General features: G+C 40.3%; 1 protein-coding gene across 21 annotated transcripts in view; it reads right to left on the bottom strand.

Moving 5' to 3' along the window:
• The window catches only part of TRIM9 (tripartite motif containing 9), a 106,552-nt gene that overhangs the window by 33,729 nt on the left and 45,879 nt on the right, over window positions 1–26,944 (bottom strand). For 17 of the 21 annotated variants that reach the window (XM_088024593.1, XM_088024600.1, XM_088024594.1 and 14 more), the window contains exons 2-3: window positions 12,499–12,594; window positions 10,132–10,254 (exon numbers count right to left, since the gene is read on the bottom strand). The exons of 3 other annotated variants lie outside the window; for them this stretch is intronic. In XM_088024593.1, coding sequence (XP_087880719.1) covers window positions 10,132–10,254; window positions 12,499–12,594 — 219 coding nt within the window. The remainder of the gene's footprint in view (window positions 1–10,131; window positions 10,255–12,498; window positions 12,595–26,944) is intronic. One more of the 21 variants, XM_088024604.1, reaches the window with a different exon arrangement.

Here is a 26,944-nt window from a genome sequence, read left to right as displayed (position 1 = left end):
TCATTTAGCATAATGTCTTCAAGGTTTATCCACATTGTAGCTGATGTCAAAATTTCCTTCCTTTTTTTTTTTTTTTTAAGATTTATTTGTTTTAGAGAGACAGAAAGCACAAGTGGGAGGGGCAAAGGGAGAGGGAGAGAGAAACTCAAGCAGACTCCTTACTCAGCACAGAGCTCAATGCAGGGCCTATGACTGCAACCTGAGCTGAAACCAAGAGTCAGACTCTTCACTGACTACACCACCCAGGCACCCTTGAATTTCCTGAATAATATTCCATTGTAGGTACGTAGCACATTTTGTTTATCCATTCATCCACTGGTGGACACTTGGGTTGCTTCTACCTTTAGCTATTGTGAATAAAGCTGTTATGAACATGGGTATACAAATATCTGTGGAAGTCCCTGTTTCACTTCTTTTGGGTATATACCCTGAAGTGGAATTGCTGGATCATATGGTAATCCTATTTTAGTTTTTTTGCGGAATCATCATACTATTTTCTGTACCAGCTGCATGGAAACATTTTATATTCCCATTAGCAATGCACAAGTGTTCCAACTTCTCTACATCCTCACCAACACTTATTACTATCTTTTAAAAAAATAATAATAGCCATCCTAATGGGTGTGAAGTGGTATCTCATTGTGGGTTTTGATTTGCATTTCCCTAATGACTAGTGATGCTGATCATCTTTTCATATGCTTATTGGCCATTTGTATATCTCCTGTGGAGAAATGTCTATTCGAGTCCTTTGCCCATTTTTTAATTGGCTTGTTTGTTTTTTTGCTTTTGATGCACAAAATTTATAAATTTTCATGAAGCCCAATTTGTCTACCTTTTCTTTTGTTGCCTGTGTCTCTGGTGCAATATCCAAGAAATCACTGCCAAATCCAGTGTTGTGAAGCATTTGCCCTGTGTTTTCATCTAAGAGTTTTATAGTTTCAGTTCTTACATTTAGGTCTTTCGTCCATTTTGAGTTAATTTTTGTATATAATGTTAGGTAATGGTCCAACCTCTTTCTTTGGCATGTGGATAGCCGGTTTTTCTGGTGTCATTTGTTATAAAACTGCCCTTTCCCCATTGAATGGCCTTGCCACCCTTGTCAAAATCATACTGTTTCCATTATTGTAGCTTCGCAGTAAGTTATATAATCAGGAAGTGTGAGAACTCCAGTTTTGTCCTTTACACGATTGTTTTGGCTCTATGGAGTCTTCTAATTTTTTTGACAGATAATTTGTTACCCCTTTTTCACTTTAAAAAAAATTAAAATAAAAAATAAAGTGTAGGATTTAAAATCTCCTTGTCAGAATTGGTGAAAGAAACCAACTTTGATGTGAAGATGGTTTTGTGATTTTGGCGGGGAAAGGGGAGATCAAATTTAAAATTCAGTGATTGACTTATTTTCTTCTGCCATCTAGTATTCTATCAAACCACCATCCCTATTTGTTGGTCTGGGCTCATGGAATGCAAATTATTATTATTATTATTATTATTAATAAAAAGTAAACAGGAAGATTAAGTTTCTGCTTCTTAGGGAGAAAAAAACACAAAACACCCCAAAAGTATAAAAAAAAAAATCCAGGACAGGTGACCTACAGCTAATATGCTACTCCTCTCTGCTATCTTAGGTGTAACTAAATTGTTCCCAGAAAATGTTTTGATATTTTGGTAGCCAGTGCATCAATGCTTCTAGGTAGTAGAAGTCTCAGCAGTCGCCAATCACTATCCAAATGGCATCTGTCCTAGGACTGTGCATACATAACCGACTGGTGCTCAAGTCTGAAATAACAAGCACAGACTAGATCTGGGCCTTGTAACCCAAAGTGACTCTGCTATTGAGGCAAAATAGACATGAATTGTGTTTATGTTCCAGAGCATTCAGATCAATGATAATTTTATGACCTAAATGTACTGAAATAAATACGTTAATCTGGCCTCATAAAATTCTGTTTGCTTCTATAAATTTCCTCCTCAAGCAAGATTTATTTGATGCCGAAGGAACTATCTGATTGTTGGAGCTCTCTGACTACTCTTAAGAAGCTGCACTGTAGTAAAGAGTTGGTGAGTTTCAGCGGGGGTTGGCCATTGGCTCCTGTATTCCATGGTTCAAGCTTCTTGGAAGGGCTCAAAATCCCTGAGTTCTTGGCTCTTGACTCCCACTGTTGCAACAGTGGATTTTGGCCCATCTTTTTACATTTTAATCAACCATTTCACAATGCTCCCAGTGGCCTGTGATAAAAATCACTGCTAAAAATTAAATTACAAGGTTCCCAGAAGCAGCACTTTTGGGTGTGTTGTAACTGACATCTAGTTTCTTTTCTTTTCTTTTTTTTTAAAAGATTTTATTTATTTATTTGACAGAGAGAGACACAGCGAGAGAGGAAACACAAGCAGGGGGAGTGGGAGAGGGAGAAGCAGGCTTCCCGTCGAGCAGGGAGCCTGATGCGAGGCTCAATCCCAGGACCCTGGGATCATGACCTGAGCCTAAGGCAGAGGCTTAAACGACTGAGCCACCCAGATGCCTCTGACATCTAGTTTCTGAATTAATTTGGCAAGATTTCCCATCCTATGGAAATCAGCGAAATAATTAGATCTTTTAAGAGTATAAATATTTTTTCTCTAGTTGAGAGTTTTTATTAGTTCTCTTATTTGTTACCTTCTTCACTCTGTGTTATTTCTACTACTGTTATTATTTATCTCATGTTATATTTTTTATGGAAAACAATTCCTAAGAAGCTAGGCCATGTCACTTTTCCCTTGAATTCCACATTTCTGTGCAGTTGCTCTGATGCTCCAGAGAAACCATGTTTGCAGCTGGCTGGAGTTAAGAGTTCCTTTTCCTAGGAAGGAAATGTGCAAGTTGCAAGAATGACACAAATAGGGACTGGGAAACAATCTTCCTGCTTTCATCTGCATTATGGCCTAAACCAGCTCTCTGGAGACCATGAATTAATCTTTAGTTCATAGTTTCAGAGAATGCTTTCACAATTTTATTAGCAGTCCCCATCTGTTCGGGATGGCAAGTCCTATTGATCACTTGAACGTTTTTATTTTGTTAAGTGGCAAATTTATTAAGGTCATTCCTTGGGTCAAGATATGTCACTGACACTTATTTGGAAAAGGTGAATTTGAGAATGGACTGTTGTGTCCCTCTGAGTGCTTAAATTTTTTCAGTAGTATAGAGTAATCCATGATAGCTTATATAAGTTTAAAATTTTGTTCTGCCTTTCCACATTTCCCATCCCATCTCTAGTAGACCAATATCTTCCCTCCACTCAGCTCACGTAACACAACCAGCAGCAAGAACTAAAGTTAATCAAAGTGAATTTCATTATTTTATCCAACTTGACCTGGACACCCTTTCTCTACCTCCATCCACCCCACCATCTTACATGTGGCTCTTTAAAATTTTTTATTTATTCTTCTTAATACATACTTTTTAAAAAACATATATTATTTGTTTCAGAGCACTGGGTGTTATATGCAAACAATGAATCCTGGAACACTACATCAAAAACTAATGATGTAATGTATGGTGATTAACATAACATAATAAAATGAATAAATAAATAAATACTTTCACTCATACTATTTTCTCTCATCATGGGGTCTGCAGGGATACCACTAATGAATTTTTAGTCTAAGTAAACAGTACCATTCTCTCTCTTGTATTTCAGAAATTCTTTCTTGAGTATAATTTATACCTTCCCATCACAGCTGAAAACAATTTCCCCTAAGTATAAGGTAGTCCTTTTTTTTCTATGTAAGGTACAAGTACTCTTAAGACGCAAGCCTGAAGAATTTAGTCTTCACAGGTCCTTTTGGTCAATGGGAGGAGTTTGTACATGTACCATTATTTCTAAAGCAAGATGGTCAACTAATGTTTGTGAGTTATAGATGAAGTGCTTTGGCCATGAGATTCATCTAGTAAAACAACAAATTCTCTTGTTTTTTTTTCCTAGAGTAGAATATTATCCCCTATATTATCATTATATTTACTGAAACTTAGAGACATTTAAATTAAGGAAGAACATCTTTAATTTCTCCCATGCCACCATTCTCCCACATGATTATAGGCAGATATTTCCCCTTCTCTTGATACCACTCTCTGTACCCCTTATTAATTTACCCACATGGCAACTAATCATTTCAAAGACCAGTATTGAGGCTTTGAGTTTTTAATCAAGAAAAGGATAAGTTAGCCCTATTAAATAAATAAAACATGTACCTGTTTTGAGGAAGGCTTGAGATTTTAACAGCAAAACTGAACTTTCCATTCCAAAAGTGTGAATGCCACCAATAGCCTCATCAATAAACATTGAGTGGAATATGCAAAGCATGTTCTTAGTGTGTAGAATACTACAACCCTGTACAGAGAAGTTGGTGAAGAAATACAAGTCGTTTGGAGAGATACGCATATTGGTGTGGTCCTGCTCACACAGGAGAACATTTACCATTTTTGGTGGGCCGCAGTAAAAGTGGTGCATACAACATGGTATTTTGTAGTCTGTGAGGTGCAGGGAGACAGATTACTCTTTCATCATCAAAGTATGTGTTTAGTGCCCTCTGGAGGTAAGGAATGTCACTCATGTCTGAGTTGCGGCAAAGGGCCTTAAAGAAGGTCTGTGACTGCCCTCCATTGACATTGCCAAAGTGTGCAAAGAGGGTTCAGAAGAGTGTCCCCTAACTTTGGTGAGCTCCAGCTGTGTGTGGTGGCATCCTGGTGACTCCATGGGCACCTGGGCATTCTATCCTGTACAGTCCCTGTGTGACTCTTGCTCCTACGTAGTAGGAAGCAGAGGATCACAGCATTTGCCAAATGAATTCCCCATTAATGATAGCCTTATAATCAATAATAATTGTGGTTAAAATTTTAGAGTTGGCCCCCCAAGGGCAGTCAAAGGTTTCAAGTGTTCCAGTGTGCCTAATTTTTCCAAATGTCTTCATGAAATGGACTTACAGAACTCATTGCCAGTAGTTTTATTGGGTTTGAGCTGATTATTGGCTTAAATTTGTTGCTTTTTCTTTCTAATAATGGCTGTAGCCTGTCAAATCCTATCTAATTATTAAAAAAAATTTGTAAGCTTGGATAGGTCTGTCTTCCACCCTCCCTCCCTCTCTCCCTCTTTTTTCTCTTTCTTTCTTTCTTTCTTTCTTTCTTTCTTTCTTTCTTTCTTTCTTTTTTCTTTCTTTCTTTCTTTCTCTTTCTTTCTTTCTTTCTTTCTTTCTTTCTTTCTTTCTCTTTCTTTCTTTCTTTCTTCCTTCCTTCCTTCCTTCCTTCCTTCCTTCCTTCCTTCCTTCCTTTCTTCCTTTCTTTCTTTCTTTCTTTCTCTTTCTTTCTTTCTTTCTTTCTTCCTTCCTTCCTTCCTTCCTTCCTTTCTTTCTTTCTTTCTTTCTTTCTTTTTCTTTCTTTTTCTTTCTTTCTTTCTTTCTTTCTTTCTTTCTTTCTTTCTTTCCCTCCCCCAGCCCAATCTGAATCAAAGGGTTACTAGCCTGTTTTGAGGCAATGGCAAAATAGCTTAAGTAAGCATTTGACAAGCCAATAATGTCCCTAGTGTAAATCTGTACTCTGACCGATATGCCATATAATTAATTTTTTTAATAAACATAATGGGAACATGACAGACAATACATGGTAAATAATAATAAAGACAATGATGACAATACTGATAACGATTCTAACAAAACCCAACAGTACATTTGGGTTCAAAGTCAAACATTCTATATATAGTTACAATTGGGGTGTGGGAGTCCTCTGTAAAAATGAAAAGCTATAAAAAACAGCAAATTTTATCATTATCTTTTAGCATTCTTGCTAATTTTGTTGGTACGTTCTTTGGCCAACCACACATGGAAATTAAAGATTAGACTTTTTCAGAATATTTTTAATAACTATAACTCTTTTCCTTCCAGAGAATCTTAGAATTAAAAGGTAACCAAGAAGACTCCTGTCATCTTGTACTATTCAACATATGAATTTACTCTAAGATATTGGAGCAAATATACATTTAAGATGATTGTAGAATTATTTCAAATTCTGAGTATTACATAAATAAAAATCATTCTCAGAAATGACATTTGTAAGTTTCCTGAGAAAAACCCGGATATCATTAATGGCGTGTATAAGCGTCGTCACAAATTCCCTGTGCAGATCACAATGAGGATATTTTAAGGCCTTACTCAGGTCAGGAAGGCCCAAGAAGAATGGTAACAAAACATATAGTTCAAACAAGATACCTGGGGGATCAGGTTTACTGTTCTTATTGTGGGGATATTGCCCAAGTAGTCCCAAACACGAATCAATAGTATTTCTTGAAAGCTCAAAAGTATTTTTCCCCTTTAGTAGCTTTCTGACACTTGATTAGTTCACTACATCCCCAAAATAGATATTTGTCTCCCAGTGTTGTTTTTTTCAAACCACAGAATAGTATTAAACATTATTTATATTTAAAATATTCTTAAAATATGGTCACAGCTGCATACATATATCTCAAAGCCTTTTTTTTACTAACTTTAAAAATAGCTCACCAAACTTTGTGTTTTATAGGATGATCAATTAAAAATGCAAGCCGCTTTCCTAGGTTCAGAGGCAATCACACCTGTGTATAGACTAATTCTACACCACTCTGGTATTCTGGTATTAATGGAAAGTAAGCTCCTAGGAGCACTTCTTCAGCGAGCTGGGTGCCGCCACATTTCCAGGCATTCTCTCTCAGTGCTAACAACATTTCCTTAGGACTATGCTAAGTGCTTGGCAATGCTCTGTGAGGTGATGGCCATTCTTGGCCTGATTTTACCCGCAGGTGAAAGTAACTGAGCCAGAGACTTGCCCACAGTTAGAGACCTAGGAAGTGATAAAGTGTGTCCTCACACCCCGTTCTTATGACACAGAAGCTGGGCTCTTCACCTCTCAGCTCCAGCTTGTCTCAGAACCAGAGCCATCCAATCTGCTCAAGCAATCCGTGCTTTCAGAGAGGGGCATGAGGAGATTATAAAGACAGTCTTTATCTACACTCCTTTTCCAGCATCCCCAGCCTTTTGGATTGCTCAAGAAGAGAAAGTTGCCAGAAAAATACACACACAACTCTCCTCTTTGTCAGCGAAAAGCAGTCCCTGAGAGAACTCTGCCAAAGGGGAGCGGAAGACCATAAGATTATCCCTGCCCGACTGTGAGTGATGGGTCAGCCAACAAAGACAGAAAGAAGTACTGTGCTTGGCAAGGGATGTCTATAAAAGGCCAGTCTTTTCTCACAAATCTGAGTAGCAACAGAAATGACAAGAAAGGGGAACGGCAGGAGGAGAAAAGCAGAGGGAGGAGGAGAGGCTTGGAGGCTGGCGTCCGCTTCTGGCGGTTTTTAGCAGTGACACACAATCCGCTGAAAACAGCAGAGAAACAAATCGCTCACGACAGAAGACAAAGCAGCTTTGCTGCCATGGGGGACAACAAGCCACCTGCCTCTTGTTTCCATGGTCCTTCGGGATCTGGGGCAGGGCACTCCACGCTGGGCAGGGTGGAATGAGAGCAGGCAGCTGCCTCCGCTCGGTGGCCCTGGGCGCATCGGGGTGCCCAGCTCTGTGGCGGGTCACCAGTACAGACAGACAGTCGCCGGACCTGGAGTCTCAGCAATGAGGAGCAGCCGTTCTGGGGCGGTCTCTCTCTGCGCCCCCAGCACAGCCCATAACGGGTTCTCACACAGTCCCAGCCCACAGGGACAGCACTAAGCAGGGCTCCTGGGGGCTCTCACGCCCCTCTCCTGCTGTTCGATATGGATAAATGATGCTTTCTCAATCTGCGCTTCCCCTTTCTGTCCAGCTCGCTGCCCTTAGGGCCCTCCCATGCAGAAAACCTGCTGTGGCCGCTATAGGCGCTGTATGACTGATCACAAATCGTTCACCGTGTTCTGTTTAAAGATACCAAGAAAGTGTCTGCAATGTCTTAAAAAAGAGTTTTCCACTGAGGAAAAGTTAACATTTGGTGACTACGTACTAAAATGGTTGGTCTACTATCTAGAGGGAAAATCCAGCCGTCCAGCTCATTTCCTATAGCCGGTTGTGGTTTGACCTTAGAGAGCTCCGTGTAATGCAAGGGGTATTTGAGTTCCGCTGTAACAATAAAGGTTTTAGGTTTCTGAAGGGTGTGAAATGAAGGGCTACAGTGGCCATCTGTTAGTAATGTCAGGGCAGGTGATGGAAACAGGTTTGAGTTCGTTCTACGATGAGCCGAGGAGGGTCTTCCAGTTAGACCCACCACTAAGAAACAGTAATGGAGTCTCTGGAAGGAGTGTTACCAACACCAGCCTTGGTTTCCTGTCCAAACCAACAGGCTGAGGCTCTCGGAACATTAGAGCCCTGTGCACTTTTCTTTCCCAACTCCTGCGTCAGATTTAACTTCAAGCCGTGCAATTTTCTTTATCAAGGCATCTGCCGTGCCTCTCCTTGATAAAAGTGTGCTGCCGGTGCCTCCTCAGGAACGCTCAGAGAGCCGTGGCCCTGACCGAGCACCAGAGGGGGTCAGGCCAGGAAACTTCATCATAGGGCATAGCCCTCAGGAGCGCTTTCAGGCTTGGACCTTGTTATCCCAGCTCTGCCTCCTGCCTGGTGCAGTTCCACAGGCCCTCTCAGCGTGACACCTGAGGCAGGGGAGAAAGGTGTATATTCCAGCCACATCATTGCCCTGACTTTGGGGAAGGAAGAAGCAGGTGTGTGGCTCTACCTGTGTTTGTAGCAGGTGGGTGGTGGAAGGGGGAGCCTCTTAGAGGAGGAAGCAAGATTGGGGTTTTCTTACTTTTGGAGAAAACTGTTAAGTTTCCCTGGGGAGCAGTTGTTCTAGATCAGGCTGCCTGGCCCCCTGCCTTCTGGTAGCACCCCCCGCCCAACCCGCTCAGGGTCCCAGTGTGTGGCTGAGGCACACAGTAGAGTTGGAAGATTGGTGATTCTGCTGCTCAGGGCTCAGCATTGCCAGTTTTACTGTGAGTCTTGCCCAGGACTCATGCCCTAGTTAGCAACTAGTTTATTGCCTTGTTTCTGGTCACCACAAGATGGGTACTGGCTCGGCTTGAAGCTTCCCTGCCACGAAGCTTGAGTCCCAAACCTTGTAAGCTGTGTTCTCTTATTTCTTCACTTCAAAACTCTTCCTTGGTTCTCCTACTGGAATCCCATTTGTTTAGAAATGGGCCTTCTGCTGTTCTTCGGGGACTACAGCCTGTTCCAAACCTGCTGGGGGTATCTGATGCTTATGAGCTCCCTTGAGGTCGTATCCATTCTCTGCTGCCCACTATTGAAGCTCCATGCTGTTGACTGCCTAACCCCACCAGAGAGCCTGTAGTTAGACCTCACCTCTCCCTCTACCCTAATCAGGCCAGCACCACAAACCCCTTATCCTCCCCTCACTGGTAGCTACCCCAGGGCTTATGGCAAAGCATGTGGACCTCTGCTGACTGCCTGCTTCCGAGCTCCCTCCTGCTGGGTCCTTCCGATCTCTCCAGCCTGCTCTCACATCTTGTTGCCCTGCTCCAAAGGGGCAATGGATGCAGTATCAGATGTCTCCAGGAGGACAAATCATTTTGCCAATGGGGCCCCAGACTCATAATCAATTGATTCCACGGTGTGATGACAAAAGTCCATGCAGCTGTCCAGTTGTCCATTTCACTTCAGAAGTGAAGACAAATCTTGTTTGTTTTCTGCGAAGTACAGTTTCCATTCCTATTTCAAAAATACCTTTGCCTCTGTATGGTCACTCTGGCAACCCTGTCTAGAATTTCAACCCCTTTCCCCAGTATTCCCCAGTCCTTATCCCTTATTATTTTTCTTAGTGCTTTTACTAAATACTGCATATTTTACTTACTTATCCTGCTTACTGTTTATCCCTTCTGGTACGCCTCATGAGGGCAGTAATTTTTATTTATCTAATTGTGCCTGTACCCAGAGCAATTCTTGACCCAGGGGAGTCACTCAACAAATATGAGTGAGGTAAATAAGGGTGTGCATGGTGAATGAAGGGGTGCTGGCTCCTTGACCTCCAGGCCACTGGCCACCCAAAACTGTGGGCATCCAGCCTACTCGCCTAGCCTGTCCATCCTGGCCCTGGGAGCCTGGCTCCTCGGCTTTCTGCTCTCCCCATGGCACAGCACTCACCTTCAGCTTGTGTTCATGCTCCTTGTTGACACGTGCAAGCAGCTGGGCTTTCCTTCTGTTGAGGGCATCGATGAGGGCATCACATTGGGCCACCAGACAAGCCTCAAACTCCACGCTGTTCTCCTGCGTGAGAGAGTACATATCTTAGCCCCAAAGTACCTGGGCTCCTTGGGCTGCCAGAGAAAATATGTCTCCCCTGTCCATTTGTGGGGTGGAAATTCCTGCTGAAGGAGATGAAAAGGAACTCTGTCTACAATGCACATTTAGCTTTTTTTAAATAACTGGATAAATTTAATTCTACAGCGGTAGTGTCCTCTTGAATTTTACATTGAGAAGGATAAATATTACTTAATAAATTCATTTTTACCAAAAGGAAATCATCTCCACAGTTCACATTATATTGTGTAAAATAAAGCTTAGTTTGTAGAGTTGAACATGAATCCTTCTGAGGGCTGGTGTATATGTCCACTTATGGATGGTGGAAGGTGGCATTCAGAGAGGCTAGCTGCCTGAACGGATTGGGTATGGTGGAGGCATGAGAGTTAAAGAATCATTCAATTCCAGAGGAGAGAGAAGAAAGAGGACAGCAGTGGTCTTCAATATTAAACAATAATCCAATGACAACAGAAGTTTATAAGAATAATCATGGGCAAAAGTACTCGCTCCTTTCATTAAGGAAAGCAAACAGTTAATGCACATAGGCGGTCAAGAACAATTAGTATATGTAACAGGCATCATCCAGCTGTAAAAGTCAAGCCATGAACCAACCGCTTGTGGGAGAAAGCTAACCATATTCTAAATGAATTATAGCTTCTCCATGATGTTTAAATTGAATGCCGGATCTAACTATTTACTTGATTTAAACCTATACATGCCGTAGACATTTCTTTTTAAGCAATTCTCTCCTAAATCATAAACATTTATGGACAGTCATCTTTTCAAAATGTTACGTATGTAATTTTGAGTGCCAAACCATAATCTGCAAAACAATTGTAATTTATAGCAAATGGAAGATGAATTCTCACATATACACGAATAGCACTGAAAAAATAGCATCCAACTGAGTCAACTGTAAGCTTTTGGGGGCTGGCAAGGAAAGAACAGCTTAGCCTATCAAATTTTAATTTATTCCCAAAGTCATAAAGAACTGTGTCTCTTAATATGAGGACATACCGATAGGTATCTGATAACTTCTCAAATGCAAGGTCTTCGTTTAAGGTGTGCATTAGTAATTGCTAGAGCAATGACTTCTACATGTGAAATTTCGGCTTTCATGACAGTTGCTTTTTGAGTACTCAGAGAAGTCCTATAGAAAACATCATTTAAGAGCTCTCTATGTCCCATGCAGGGTAATATCGGGAGGATGAGGGCAGCCTTCTTACAAGTTCTGATGTAGAGCACAAAGAAAGCTTTGCTCTGTTGAAGAGGTGGGGTACAGAGGCAAAAGCAAAGAAAGGACTGACGGATAACCTCTGCTGGCCTGGAAAACGGAAGGAAGTGTCCAACTGTTAGGCTGTTAGGGAATCAAAAGTTTTAAGATGGGCATGCATGCAAAAAAGGGTGAGGAAATCAGTGTGAGAGGCTTTGAAAGGCTGGCTTACATTTAAAAAGATATTTCTACCTTGACATGACTTAAATATTAACTCAGAAAGCAATTTACTGGACGCCAGAGGGAAGGTTATTTCTGTGAGGCAATCTCGAAATGTATGAACAGTAAACAGTGCAGAAGATCATTATTTAAGCATCTCATGCATTTTATGGCTTCTTCCCTTTAGCAATAGTGGAGAATTCAGGGGCTCTCAAATGCTGGTCACTGTGTCCAAATAAAGCAATCTGAAATTATAGCTACCGGGGGGAGGGTATCTTGGTTGGAAAATATTTAAGTATCTAAGTAGAGAAGAAGCATTACTATGGGCAAGAAGGAAGGAAAGAGGGAAGGAAGAAGGAAGGAAGGGAGGGAGGGGAAAATGTGACCCCTTTGTTTACCATTGGATAAGACATAATTACGGCAAGGTGGTTTGCAAACCTGTAGAGTTTAAAAAACTCAATAATTATGACTCTGAATTCACCAAGAGATCTCTTTCTAAATCCACAGTAGTAGAGAATTAGGACCTCGGTGCTGAAGACAGGAGCTATTTGGAAAACCAGGTTGTGTTGCTGGCTGGTTGGCAAAATATAACCACCTCAAGAAGGGGGCATATTTGAAGCTGATCTGTATGTGTGTTTGTATTAGAAGAGACAGAGCAGAAAATAATAACTGGAATTTCCCCACAATACAGAAAAGTAGAAGAAACAGACAAATTTCCCCACGATGCAGCTACAACTAAACCCAAGGCGTTTGCTTTCTGTCTCAGGTGCTGCCGATACCTGGATCTGCTGGACCATGTTGCGGAGCTGCACCAGAAACTCCTTGGCTTCTTTGGCCCTGTCTGATAGTCCGTTCAGCGCCTGGGAGAGCTGGCTCTGCAAAGATAAAGAAAGAAACCATGGAGCTGTAATCACAGGAAGTAGCAACAAGGTTGTAGAGAGTCATTTCAATCCAAGACCCAAGAGTCCTCAGCCTCCTCAGATTCTTCTTGTCAGAGCTTGGGACACCAACATTTGTACGTGAGGATTCTATAATGACCTCTAGACCCCTTCCACAGGCTCCTGAGAACTTTCTCCTCTGAAGCAGGGACAATTCCTGCCCATTGCAGAGGCCCTCACCAGCTGATATCTGCCTGGAATTTCCACATCTCATTAATTCATTGACTAATTTAGCAATGATTTATCTAATTTGATATTAAAAGAAGACAGTGAGTCAGATGATTGATCTGGGCCCGGGGCAGGAAGAATAGAGAGTCAAGAACAGGATGAGGAAGGGAAGGGTTAGAGCATTGATGTGATACTCTGGGGCCTCTTCAGTGTAATGACAGATACAAAAGCCACAACCACATTCCTCCTCAAGCTCACCTTCCTGCTCCCAATTACAGCCCTGTTGCCCTAACTCCTCTCCATTCCCAAACAAAGGCAGACTCTCCTCCCGATTTCACACACTGTGCCATCCATATAGGAGGCAATTCTGCTGGGGGGCCATGGGTGCAGGTAAGCACTTGCTTTTTCTCCAGCCTCCCTGCCTGCTGGGGCGGCCACGGGACACACTGCTAATTGATGAGATTGAAGTGGAGCTTGGCTGAGGGTGAGGAAGGGTCTGAGAAAGCTCTTGCTTTTCTGCTCACATGAGACCAGTGTAGGTGGTGCAGCCCCTACCCTTGTGTTCCCGATTTTATGGCAGATGTCTTATGATTCTCACCGAGAAGGCCAACATGGTAAGGGAGGAGGGGTGAAAGAAGAAAGAGCCTGGGCTCCAGGGGCAGCTTTGAGCAGCCGAACAACACCTGAGGTCTCCTGCCACTAAGCTGCTTGTCTATGGGGAACATTAACTCCTAGTTAAGTTCCCATACTGAGGTTTCCATTACTGACAGCCATTACCATTGTGCTTGGTGCAAAAGTTCTTCTCCTAGCAGCCTGGGCATATCCTCCCATCTCTCCTGTAAATTACAGAGACAAACTCCTTTCCCACAACACCTTCTTTGAAAACTAAAGCCCACTCCCCTCCCTGCCAACACAACCCCTCAAACACTCTCCCCTTTCAAGTAAAAGGGCAGAATCTTAAGATTATATCTCTTGGTCTAATGAACGTTTCTCTGTCTCTTTTAAAAAAAATTTTAAATCCAGTATAGTTAACACACAGTGTTATCTTAGTTTCAGGTGCACAAGAGAGTGATTCAACAATTCTATACATTACTCAGTGCTCATCAAGTTAAGGGTACTTTTAATCCCCTTCATCTTACCATATGATCCAGTAATTCCACTACTGGGTATTCACCCAAAGAACACAAAAACACTAATTTGAAAAGATATATACACGTCTATGTTTATTGGAGTCTTATTTACAATAACCAAGATATGGAAGCAGCCCAAGTGTCCATCAATAGATGAATAGATAAAGAAGATGTGGCATATGTATACAATGGAATATTACTCAGCTATAGAAAAGAATGAAATCTTGCCATTTACAACCACGTGGATAGAGCTAGAGAGTATAAGACTAGCTGAATGTTTTTCTCTTATATTTGCCTTATTAAATACAAAGTTGGGCACTGGATCTCTTTAAAAATATGCATGCCAAATGCTTCATAGAAGCAATGTGTAGTGGTAGAAAGAACATAAGCCTTGGAAGGGCTCAAATTCTGCCTCTGTCCTTTACTAAATGTGACCTTGAGAAAGTTACCTGTGCCTGAGTTACTCCAATATAAAAAATGGGAAGTATAATAATGTTTTGTAGTTGGGTTATCGGGAGGGTTTAGTGCATTCACCAATGCAAAAGCTCCTGCTAGCTATGGGTAATGGTTAAGGGAACTACTCTGAATTCATAAATGCTACGAGTTACTGGCTGTTCAAACTTTTTTAACATAGTTTTATCTCCTCCATAAAATGAGAAGAATATTACTATTCTTGGGTATTATGGGCATTGCATGAGATACTAATTTAAAGCAAGAACCCCTCTGGTGCATGGTACATGCTTAATAAATGTTGGTTGTTATTAACTTTAAAAAAAGATTTTATTCATTTATTTGAGAGGGAGACACAGAAAGCAAGCATGAGCTGGGGGGAGAGGAGCGGAGGGAGAGGGAGAAGCAGACTCCCTGCTAAGCAGGGAGCCCGACACAAGGCTTGATCCTGGGACTCCAGGATAATGACCTGAGCCACCCAGGTACCCTGGTTGTTATCAACTCTTATTCACCTTCTTCCTTCCTGCTCACAAATACCTGCAGACTGACTGGGGAGATTTGCAGAGCAGATTCCTGGAACAGGATCTGTTGGAGAATATCCTTATTCACTTGTACTTTGATCTATGTACTCAGACTCAGGGAGGCTAGCCCAACACAGCTGAGTAAGAAAAAGCACAAAGTGAGCCTACGATGCTGGAAGGGCTACTCAGTTATTTATTACCAGGTCTCAGCTGCATCTATTATTTGGGGTAAAAGTTTTCTCCTCAAGAAATTTTTCCAAGAGCCCAGGGGGTGAAGGAGGGTAGGAGGGTCTCATTTAGAGGAGCAGGCAATACAATGCGAGACATATTCTAAAGGAGACATTTTTCATTGTTACTTTAGAATTCATATCCCTTCTTTTTCTGAATGAGCAAAAGTTTGCTGGCTACTATAGTTTTCTTCCCCTTTGTATTATAACCTCTGCCTTAGTAAACACATTTGGATGTTGGAATACAGAAGCCAAGTTCATTCAGCTGTACAGAACTGAAGCTACCTGATTTCTTGTATCCCCACCTGGTACTTAATTGTACAGTGTAAGTTAGACGTGACACCCATAAAGAATTGTTGACGAGGTACTGCTATCTTCTTAGAAAAAAAATTATTCCGTAGTATACAAAGAGTACTGACCTCATCCACTCCCAGGTTTTTATATGGCAAAGCAAGAAGTGAACTGAAAAAATCAATTCATTTGCAGATTACCTCCCTTTGTGTCTATTTCCAATCCCAAGAATGCCTTTTACCTGGCAAATGGTTCTGGTATTTGATAAACAACTGCATTATAAGATAATGATCTAAAACTTTTCTCTTAAGCTTTGCCAACTTGTGGAAACTGAGCAGGAGACAATGAAAAATCTTGGAAACTATCACTAGAAAATGCTCTTATTATAAGGATTTATGTGTGCATTGCCTTTATAGGATAATCTTTTGGTCACATTTATAAGCTACATCTAATGTAGAAGAACATTATTATTTACTGATTTTGTCTCCCAGAAGCATTTAAATTCCTGCTGTGGGCTAACAGAAATGTTCTGTATTCAGGACCACAGAGCAGCCCTGGGGATTTATAGCAGAACACCCCAGATGCAAATACTTAAGTGTGTTTTCCTTATAGCACCTTCGGCCATTAAAAGCGGTTTATAATGCCTAAGCAATGCCATTCTGATTTCCTGCATAGTTGTCTTCCAATTTTCTGAAAAGCTGTCATGACCAGAAAGTGAATGAGAGTGGGGAAATAATGTAGCCGAGGAGGCAAGAGCTCAGAGCATGCTTTGAATCACCAAGATCTCCCAGAAAGAGTTGCTCAGAGCTTGAAGGAGGGAAACAAAGCACTCCCCCTCCTCCTTCCTTCCTGTGCTGCTTTTCCCCTCCAACTTCCACCCAGATTCCCCTCACCTTCCAAAGGAGTGAAGGTTGTAAGGGATCAGCAGCTCAACCTGGAAGCCGGTCTGCAGACAGGTATGGGTTTCAGTCCCTCCTGACCAATTCCTCCCTTGGCCGAGCACCTGCCCAGCTGCGGAGGATGCCCCCGCAGGGGATGGTGTCTCCTTTCCTTGCTCTGCCATGAACATCATTCACGTGTCATTTCCTCCCTCAGTTTACTGTGAATATTGGATGGAGACAATTGGGACAAATGAAGGAGAGCTTCCTGGCTGTCTGAGATCTGAAGTTACAGGTATGGGACAGGTCAAAAAGGGTCAACCCTAAACAATTAGTACAAAATAGATGAGATGACAAACAAGAAATAGTGGCTTGATGGCCCCTTGGGACTCTGTCCCAGTGCACTCTGCTTGGGGACTGTGGCCCAGGCCACCTCCTTCCCAGGTACCTGGGTCTACACAAAACGCAGAAGCAAAGTGACAATTGATGTGATGTGATTTTGAAGTAAGGCCGCTAGAAGAACGATTTTTTTCTGGAAGGAATGCTGGTTTTTAAGTCTTACTACATTACTGACATTCTATAATTAAAAAGTAAAGGCAAGAAATTCTAATAGTTACAAGATATTGGTCATTTATTATTAGCAAGGGACTGTTGGGTGCTTTTAATGGGCATCCTATTTAATCCCAATCACCACCCTGCCATTTTGCACAGGCTCAGAGAGGATACACTTGAGTTTAGGTTTTATGACTCACACATAAAAGAGCAGGAACACAAACACTAGTCTGACTCCAAAGTTGTGCTCTTTGCTTCTGCCATCCAAAGAAGAGAATTCTTCTCTCACTCATGCAGGAAGAAATAAAAACCACCTATGGTGAGAGCATGTAAAACCAAGGAAGGTGAGTTGGTGAGAGGATTATGATTAATTATGAGGAAATCTGATTATGCTTAACAGGGAGATAATAAGTAAACCATAGCATAGCTAGTTAACCTAGCTTTTCTCCAGCATAAAGTTTTTTTTGTGAATTTGAAAAGGACCTGTCAATGAGATCCATGGGTCTCATGGGAGAGGGTCAAAAGCTTTGGACCGAGGTCCAGCTCTGGCTTTATCACCCACTGACCTGAGACCTTGGAAGGGACTGGGCTGAGGGTGGAATCAGGTAAAGGAATGAGAAGTCACTGAGTGACTAGAACTTGGGAAATTTTGAGTTAAACTCCCAGGGGGACTGACTCTCCTTCTGGCTAAAACTTCTGTTTCTGGCCTGTACCTTTCCTTCCCCCCCGCCCTCCACAAAGGGATCTCTCCCTTGGTCTCTCTGGTGGTGGAAGACCCTGGATCTACCCCAGCCCCAGCTCACTAGTTAGATGGGCAAGAAAACTCACAGACTGGGGGCAGTACACAGGTTGTGATCTGTAAACAAGTAATCTAGGCGTGTGTATGTGTGTATGTGTGTATGTGTGTGTGTGTGTGTGTGTGTGTGTGTGTGTGTGTGTGTGTATGAGCCCGTGAGAGAGAAAGTGAATATGTGTGTGTGAGCAGACATGAGCACAGGAGTATGAGTGTATAAGAATGTGTGTGAGAGTACATGTGTGTATGAGACATCTGTGGAGCATCAGGAGGCTCTTGGCTTTGGATAAGGCTGGTACCAGAGGGGCCTTATGGGCAGCTTATTTGGGGCCACTAAACTGCTGCTTGTTGCTAATTGGTTGTGACCAAGATCCTTTCAGTGGTCAAACTATAGCCAGGTTCCTCTGGGCCCTCTTCTCAACTTTGGCCCATAAAGACTTGAACAAAACACTAACATAGTTTCTAATGGCTCATGGCCACATCCCTAGGACGACCCTAGCCCCTTTAAGTGTCAGTCTGAGGAAACTCGAGGCTGCCAAAAGAATTTACTGGTTGTTTCAGCCAACACCTGAAGATAGGGCTCTTGTCACCTAGTCTCTATAGAAGAATAGGAGCCTAAACTCAAAAGCAAGTTAGCAAACCCAGATGGGTTTCACATGAACCAACCTCTTCTCACTCTCTGTACTTTCTCACTTCCCTGACTCTCCTGACCCCCAGCTCATCCCCTCCCCAATCCTTCACTCTCCCTTCAAAAGGCTCAGTCATGTCTGTACAAATTGAAGTTGAGTTCAGTTCACGCTGGACTCCCTTCCCTATTGCAACAGTTATATTACTGATTGAAATCTGTCCTTACCACTTTAACTGGTGTCCGCTTTATCTCTGACTGTGGCTAGCCCTGGCTCTGACCTAGGGGAACCTGGGGCAATCCTGGGCAATGAGCTGACCCTTCAGCAGGCCCAGGTTAACCTTAAGGGTAGGGAAGGAAGCACATCCAAGTTCCCCTGCCTGAGCAGGCACATCTCTCATACGTTAAACCAGCCTTACCATTTTTACCGTGGATGTGACCTATATGCTGTGTGGAAGATAGAAAGGAGGAAGACATGATGCACCTAACACTCTTCCATATAATCCCCTTCCCCATTCCGCAGGGCTAGATCTGCACACACAAGTACACAAACATCCACACCAAAAGCTAATGCATAATGCCCTTGACCTCCATTTTCATAGCAATTCAAATCCAAACATTCTGTTTCAGTCATTCTTGAAAGCATAAACATGGACCAGAAATGCTATTTTTTTCACCAGATAGTAGCAACTGACTGAGATAGGGCAATGGGCACTAATCTGACATGGGTTAAGAAGACAGGGTTTCAGGGCAGACGGACTTGGGTTTAAATCCTAGCCTTTTAATCTCTGTGGGGCCAGGGGCATATCACCTAAGGGGGTGGATACTGTGGTACTCCGCCCAGATTTCCAGCTGCTGGGAATATCACTGTTGATAGATTGCACCAGGCCACATCACATGGCCAAGAAGGACAATGGGGTAGAGACAAACGCTTTCTTGTCTTTCCTGTCTACGGGGAACTGCATTGCTCAGGGCTTTGCCCCCTTCCATTTGAGAACTTGAGAACAACCATGACAGGCCATCCCAGCTCCAGAACTCCCTGCAGACTGGGCTGAGGCCTCTGCTCATTCCTGGCCTTCTCACTTCCTTACAGGTGGATCTATTGAGAGCACTAACCATCCCTTCCCAACTCTCTGAGTCTGTGTCCAGGAGCCCCAGTCTAAAATGCTAAACTTCCTGGGTCCCAGTTTCCTCATCTGCAACATGAGGGTAACAACAGTATCTTCATCAGAGGACCATAGTGAGGATTATGTGAAATCGTATATATAAAGTTCCTCAACGCAACACCTGGCATATTGTAAGCATTTAGTAAATAGTATTATTTTTATAATAAGAATTATGTTAAAATAGACATACATAAATCATTAAAACATTTTGTCATACCACATGTCCCAATCTGGGGTTTGATCACTTACGATTATTCAGTGTATTAGATTATAGTATTGTTTACAACCATTTGCTCCCTCCCCATTTTTGCCATATGACTTGTGGTCCCTCCTGTAGGTGGAGCATGTATCTCTACCCCATTGTCATTCTTGGCCATGTGATTTGCTTTAGCCTAAAGAAGCACTGTGATTTTCTGCCAGCTCATTGGCTTTTCTTCTTTGTCACACGAATCCAGTGGTGTGCCGATAAATTGGCTCTCAAAAAACAAAAGGAAAAATCCAAATTCTGATTTGTAGTGTTTGCCAGTTTCCAAAGTGTAAATACATACTTGGTTTCAGGCTATCAACATGACATCACAGAATGTGGAGTTAGAAGAGATGTGTACTGTCAACTCTTGAGCAGTGAGCAGATATGAGCTGACCAGCACACCTGCATACCACTGGGCATATCCCACACAGTGGCCATGGGCTTTCAGAAAGAAGACATGTGGAAGAGAACTTCAGACTACCTCCTATGATAGAACATGAGCAAGGAATAAATCTTTGCCACTGAGATTTTTAGGGGCTGTTTTTTACTGCAGCAAAACTGACTAATACAGATAGCAATTACAATCTTTTCTTTCATGGTTTAATTTAATCAATATTCAGAGTTTTATCATGGACCAGGCACAGTGATTCATGCTAGGAAAACAATGATAAAGAAAGTAAACACAATACCTTCCCTCAAGGAACCATCCCTGTTCTGAAACCACCACCATTCTGAGCTTAATAATGTCCATTTAAATTTCTCTCTTATGGGCTCTCTAATGAAGCAGAAGAAGACTAGACTATTCTAACAACTACCAACAGAAATGTAGCTTCTCCACCTCTCAGGGCAAATGAGAAGTATCTGCATTCCTCACCAGACATTGCCAGTTCTGGTTAGAGTTTGAACTCCAGATATACTCCGCATGGCCTTTATCTACCAAACTTAAAATATTTCTCTGCCTTAGACAGGAAACTCTCAAGCTGGAGATGCAAATCAACATGGAGGGTTTTTTTTAGCAAGATGGAAGTCACTTTTTGCCTCAAGGCACAGCAAAAAAAAAAAAAAGAGAGAGAGAGAGAGAGAGAAGAAAAAAAAAAAACAACAAACTGATGCTTCACCCAATGTTCATAGTTTCTTGGGGGAAACCAATTTGCCACGTCTCTATGGCTTTTGCAGAGTGCTGGAAGCTGTGAAAGAATTCATGCAGCAATTGTTGCGATGGAAGGCATGAAACTTTAATAAAGCAGCAAGCATATAGGCTACAAGGTCAACATCACTCTGCCCAAGGCTCTGTCAGAGAGCATGCCTTTCTATGGATATTCAAAACCAAGATATGTGTGTTGTTAGGCAGTTACTAAGTATTTACAGCTGAGGATCAAAAATATGCCTTCCTCGGGCTAAGACTTTGTGTAAATATTGGATTTTACATCCCAGAGATGGACTACAGGATAGATCTCCTTTGTGCGTATGCTGCCTTTTCTCTTTGGAGAATTCTAAGGCCCTAGTCAGCAGACTCTTGAGTCCTTTCCCAGAAAGCTGTTTTCTCTGTGGATCCCTCTGGCTGCCTTCCGGTCCACATTGGTCCACCATGTCCTTCCAGGTGATATAGCTTCCACATTTTCTGATACTACCAGGGCACGGTTTTAAGATAAGCAGAGCAGATTTGAGATCAATAAATTTTCAGTTCTCCATAGTATTTAAGTGTCCCAGATAGAAACTTCCATTCTTCAAACGACTTTTCTCTAAATAATTAAAAACATGCTCTTAGAAATATATATGATGAAGTGAAAAATCACTGAACTGTTTTTCACATGGAAATGCTTTTACTGTGCTCCTTCAGAGACTCAAGTGTTAAGTGCTAAAGCTGGAAGGACTATTATTTGTTCCTCGAGTTTCTAGTGATAAGAACGAAATAATTAGCGGGAGCAAGACGTTTTTGTTTTAAAAAATAACTTTCCACCCATATTTCAAAAACAGAACATGCTCCTTTCAGAAAAATCAGAAAATAAAAGACTTAATAAATGAAAAAAATAAAATAATCTCACCAGATATATTAATAGCTTTGATAATGAACCTTTGATGTTTATTCTTGAAATCTTGTATACAATGATACTGCCTATTGATAGGCAGATATGTTATGTCTCTATATAATGTGTGTTAACTAAATTGGGATAATTCCATATACCCATTGCTGTCTTGAAATCTGCTCTTTTCACTTAATATGCTCTATTTTCCCATCTGACTAAAAATATGCTGCTCCCCCCCTTTGTGTAATAGCTATATAACTTTTGATAACATTTACTATGTGGCAAGCACTGCCTGTAATGCTTTATACATATTAACTCATCTTTTGTTCACACAACAACCCAACAAAGGTGGGTACTATTATTATTCAAAATTTTTGTAAGTGATAGAATTAAGCAAGGGAGGTTTTATGGTCCAAAGTCCTAAAACCGTTAAGCAGAGCAGAATCCAAACCCATTAAGTGTGTGACCAGAATCTATTCTGTTAACCACTAAGCTGAAGGGTAACACACTACGTTGATGTATCATAATTTATTTAACTAATCTCCTGTTTTAGAATGTTCAATTTGCTTCCGTTTTTTGCAAAGAACTGACATGAGTTTCATGGAGTAAATCTTTCAACATATTCTTGATTATTCTCATTTTCACAAATGAAATTTCCTATTTACTCACATTAAATGTTATCATCTTATCAAAATGTCCCTGAGTGGTCATTTAATTTATACTCCTGATAAAGGTGATGTGAGTAATACTTGCCTATATAACACATTACAAATATTATCATTTGTATTAATTTTTAAGATCAGATAAGCAAAGAATGGAATCTCATTTCTAAAATTTGCATTTTAAAATTACCAAGGTGAGGGGAGGGAGATTTTTTTCAAAAGCTTCTTATTGATCTTTTCCTAGTGAAGGTGGAAATTCCCACTGGTATTATTTGTAAAGCACTTAGGAGAGGTCCTAGCCCACAGAGTGCTACTAGTACTACCTAGTGTTTGTCAAGGAAATTAGTTTCTTCCCATTGTTGATGACTATTTGTGAATAAGGCTGGCCTCAGGACACTTGTTTGCTTACCAAAAAAGACTTAGGGACCAAAAACTGAAAAACCTGGAAAATTTAGGTGGCCTGACAGAGAAGTGAAAAGTCACGGCTTAATAGTTTTAGTAGAATTTGGTCAGAATGTCTGGTTTGCAAAATCTCTACTCTTTAGACTTATCATTAAGTTCTAATCATTATTTTGTGGACATATAATAATGTGTCTGGTAAACATTCAATGGGCATAAGAGAAGCATATATTCTAGGAGAGAATATATAATATAAAGATAATATGCATAATATAAACTTTTGTAACACATTTGTAAACATAATTAAACTTGTTAACTGGGTTGTTCCAATACCCTATGTTCTTATTATTTGTCTCTTTGGCCTATAATATTCTAAAATAAACAGGTTACTAAATTTCTCACAAAGATTATGCTTTGATCATGTTCTTTATTTCTAAGAATTTTTGTCTTATGTAATCTGTGGCTTTGCTCTTTGTTCTATCTTCTTTGTGCATTCATTATACCTTTTAACATTAGATCATATCCTTATATGTTTCACTTAGTTCTTTTGGCCTTGAACTTCATTTTATCTGATACTATTATATATACCCTCCTCTCTTTCTCCTTCTCATATAACTTTGCCCATCCTTTTTTTTAAATTTAGATTTATTTATTTGAGAGAGAGAGGGAGAGAAAGAGTGGGGAGAGGGGCAGAGGGAGAGAATCTTCAAGCAGACTCCTACTGAGCATGGAGACCAATTTGGGGCTCGATCTCATGACCCATGAGATTGTGACCTGAGCCGAGACCAAGCATCAGATGGTTAACCGACTGAGCCACCCAGGCAGCCCACTTTGCTCATCTTTTATTTTAAAACTACATTTGTTTTAACTCAATATGATGTTTTTTTACCTTATCATAGAGAAATTTGGGCTATTTACATTTATTGTGTTAATTGATATAGTTGGCTTTATTCCATTTTTATTGTATATATTTCTGTTATAATCTGTTGTCCTTTAAAAATTTTTGTGGCATTATCACATTTCTTTTAATATCTTAAACTACTCACCAATTAATTTGGATATTTTGTTATGCTTTTCTATTTTGCAAGCTGTTAACATCACATCTTTCATCTAATGTAAACCTACATTTGTCTATTACTTAGTCAAAAATAACTAATAACTTTGATCCTCCTATCCCTCAACATTCCCCCAAATGCTTCACCTAATGTTTACTAATCTCTTGCAAATTAAGAAATACCATTTTAAATAATTCCTGGATCAAACAAGAAATTAAAATTGCATTTACAAATTTTCTATATATTAATGAGGAGAATCAGTTTATGAAAATATATTGCTTTTTTTAATGTGATTTTTTTTGGGCTAACTAGGCAACTTAAACACTATAACACTCTTCCCTCTAGAAATACTGTTCTTAGATAGCACATAAAAGAAATGGATCAGGGGCACCTGGGTGGCTCTGTTGTTTAAGTGTCTGACTCTTGATTTCTGCTTCGGTCATGATCTCAGGGTTGTGAGATCAGGCCCTGTGTAGGTCTCCATGCTGGGTGTGGAACCTGCTTAAGATTCTCTGTCTCCCTGTCCCTTCCTCCAACTAAAAAAAAAAAAAAAAAAAAAAGGAATGGATCATAAAAGAAAGAGGTGGCTTTTTTACACTTAAGTGCTTACAACCAAGATGGCTCTGACACCATTTTCTTAAGCTCTAAGCATTCAATAATGTCAGAATATTTTTTAATGAAATCTCAGCTTACTTGAACTTATCTTAGAAAAGCTACGTTTTTCAAAAGCATGGGGGTCATTAGCAGGCTGGGAAACATTAATCACAATATCTGAATTTTAATTCTGACCTCAAGACCCCACTACACCATCAATGCAGACATTAGCACAGATTCTTTTACTTTTTTTAAAAAGTTTTTAAAATTTTTTAAGCAAATTCCACACTCAACATGGAACTCAAACTCACAACTCAAAGATCAAGCATTGGAGTTGCATGTTCTATTGACTGAGTCAGTCAAGTGCCCCCACAGATTCTTTAAAAACAAAGGGCACACAAGGAGAGACCACTACACACCTACCAGACTGACAACATTGAGTGCTGATGAGGATGGGGAGCCTCACACAATGATAGTGGGAGTTAAAATGGTAAAACCACTGGGAAAACTGGCTCTTTCTAATAAAGTTAAATGTATACCTACCCTAAATGACAGCATATGTCCCAAAAGACTTGGATAAAATGTTCATAGAAGCTTTATTTATAATAGCCTCAAAGCTGGAAACAGTGCAAATGTCTATCAATGGTAATATGAGTAAATTGTGTATATTCATACAATGAAACACTGTTAAGCAATAAAAAATGCAAGCTAATGATATACACAAAACATACATGAAATTTAAAAAATTATATTGAGTAAAAGAAGTCAGACACAAGAAAGTACATATTGTTTTTATGTAAATTTCAAGAATAGGCTATTTTAAGTACCAGTCTATAGTGAAAGAAGTCAGGAAAATGAGGAGATTGACTGGAATACCTTCAGAATTACTGAAAACTCTGAGGTAGGGATATGTTCTATATCTTGATTTGGGTGGTAATTATATATATGTGTATATATGTATGTATGTATGTAAATATATACTCATACATATATATGTTAAACTTTATTGAGCTGTAAATTTAAATTTATAAATTTAAAATTTGTATATTTTACTGTAGATAATTCATGCTTTTTAAAACCAGATATTTTAAAAATTTAAAAAATGGATATTTTTGATCCTGAATAGCCAAAGCAATCTTAAGAATAAAGAACAAAGTTGGAGGTATCATACACCCTGATTTCAAACTATATTACAAAGCTATAGTAATCAAAACAGTATGGTATTAACATAAAAACAGACACAAGGCTTAATGGAACCAAAGAGAGAGCCCAGAAATAAACCCAAACATATATTAATTTATGACAAAGGAGCCAAGAATACACAATGGCGAAAGGACAGTATCTTCAATAAATGGTGTTGAGAAAACTGGACCACTATCTTACACCATATGCAAGAATTAACTCAAAATGGATTCAAAGACTTGACATAAGACCTGAAACCATAAAACTCCTAGAAGAAAACACAGAGGGTAAGCTCCTTGACATCAGTCTTGGCAATGTTTTTTTTTTGGATTTGACACCAAAAACAAAGGCAACAAAAAGCAAAAATAAACAGATGGGACTACATCAAACTCATAAGCTTCTGCACAGCAGAGAAAACCATCAGAAAAATGAAAAGGCAACCTGCTGAATGGGAGAAAATGTCTGCAAATCATATATCTGATAAGGGCTTAATATCCAAAATGTATAAAGAACACATACAACTCAACAGCAAAATAACAAATAATCACATTAAAAATGGGCATAGGATCTGAACAGACATTTTTTTCCAAGGAAGATACAGAAGGCCAACAAGTACATGAGAATATCACTAATAATCAGGAAAATGCAAATCAAAACCACAATGAGATATCACCTCATACCTTTTAGAATAGCTATTTTTTTTTTTTTTTAAAGAGAGAAAGAGCAAGCACAAGCAAGGGGAGCAGGAGAGGGAGAAACAGGCTCCCCACCAAGCAGGAAGCCTGATGTGCAACTCGATCCCAGGACTCTGGGATCATGACCTGAGCCGAAGGCAGATGCTTAACCAACTGAGCCACCCAGGTGTCCCCTGTTAGAACAGCTTTATCAAAAAGACAAGAAATAACAAATGTTGCTAAAGATAGGAAGAAAATGGAACCCTTGTGCTCTGTTGCTGGGAATATAAATTGGTGCAGCCAATGGAAAACTGTATGGCAGTTGCTCAAAAAATTAAAAACAGTACTACCATATGATCTAGTAATCCCACTTCTGGGTATTTATCCAAAAAAAAAATGAAAGCATCAACTTGAAAAGATATATGCACCCTCATGTTCATTGCAGCATTGATTATAATAGCCAAGATATGGAAACAACATATCTGTTAGTAGATGAATGGATAAAGATGTGATATCTCTCTCTCTCACACACACACACTGGAAAGTTATTCAGCCACGAAAAATGAAATCTTGCCATTTGTGACAACACTTAGAACTTGAGGATATTATGCTAAGTAAAATAAATCAGAAAGAGAAAGACAAATAC

Source organism: Eumetopias jubatus, unplaced genomic scaffold, assembly GCF_037043125.1.
Source record: "Eumetopias jubatus isolate StellerSeaLion01/CBP00866 unplaced genomic scaffold, mEumJub1_p1.0 scaffold_7, whole genome shotgun sequence".
Classification (NCBI taxonomy): domain Eukaryota; kingdom Metazoa; phylum Chordata; class Mammalia; order Carnivora; family Otariidae; genus Eumetopias; species Eumetopias jubatus.
This window is presented reverse-complemented; position numbering and strand designations above follow the sequence as displayed.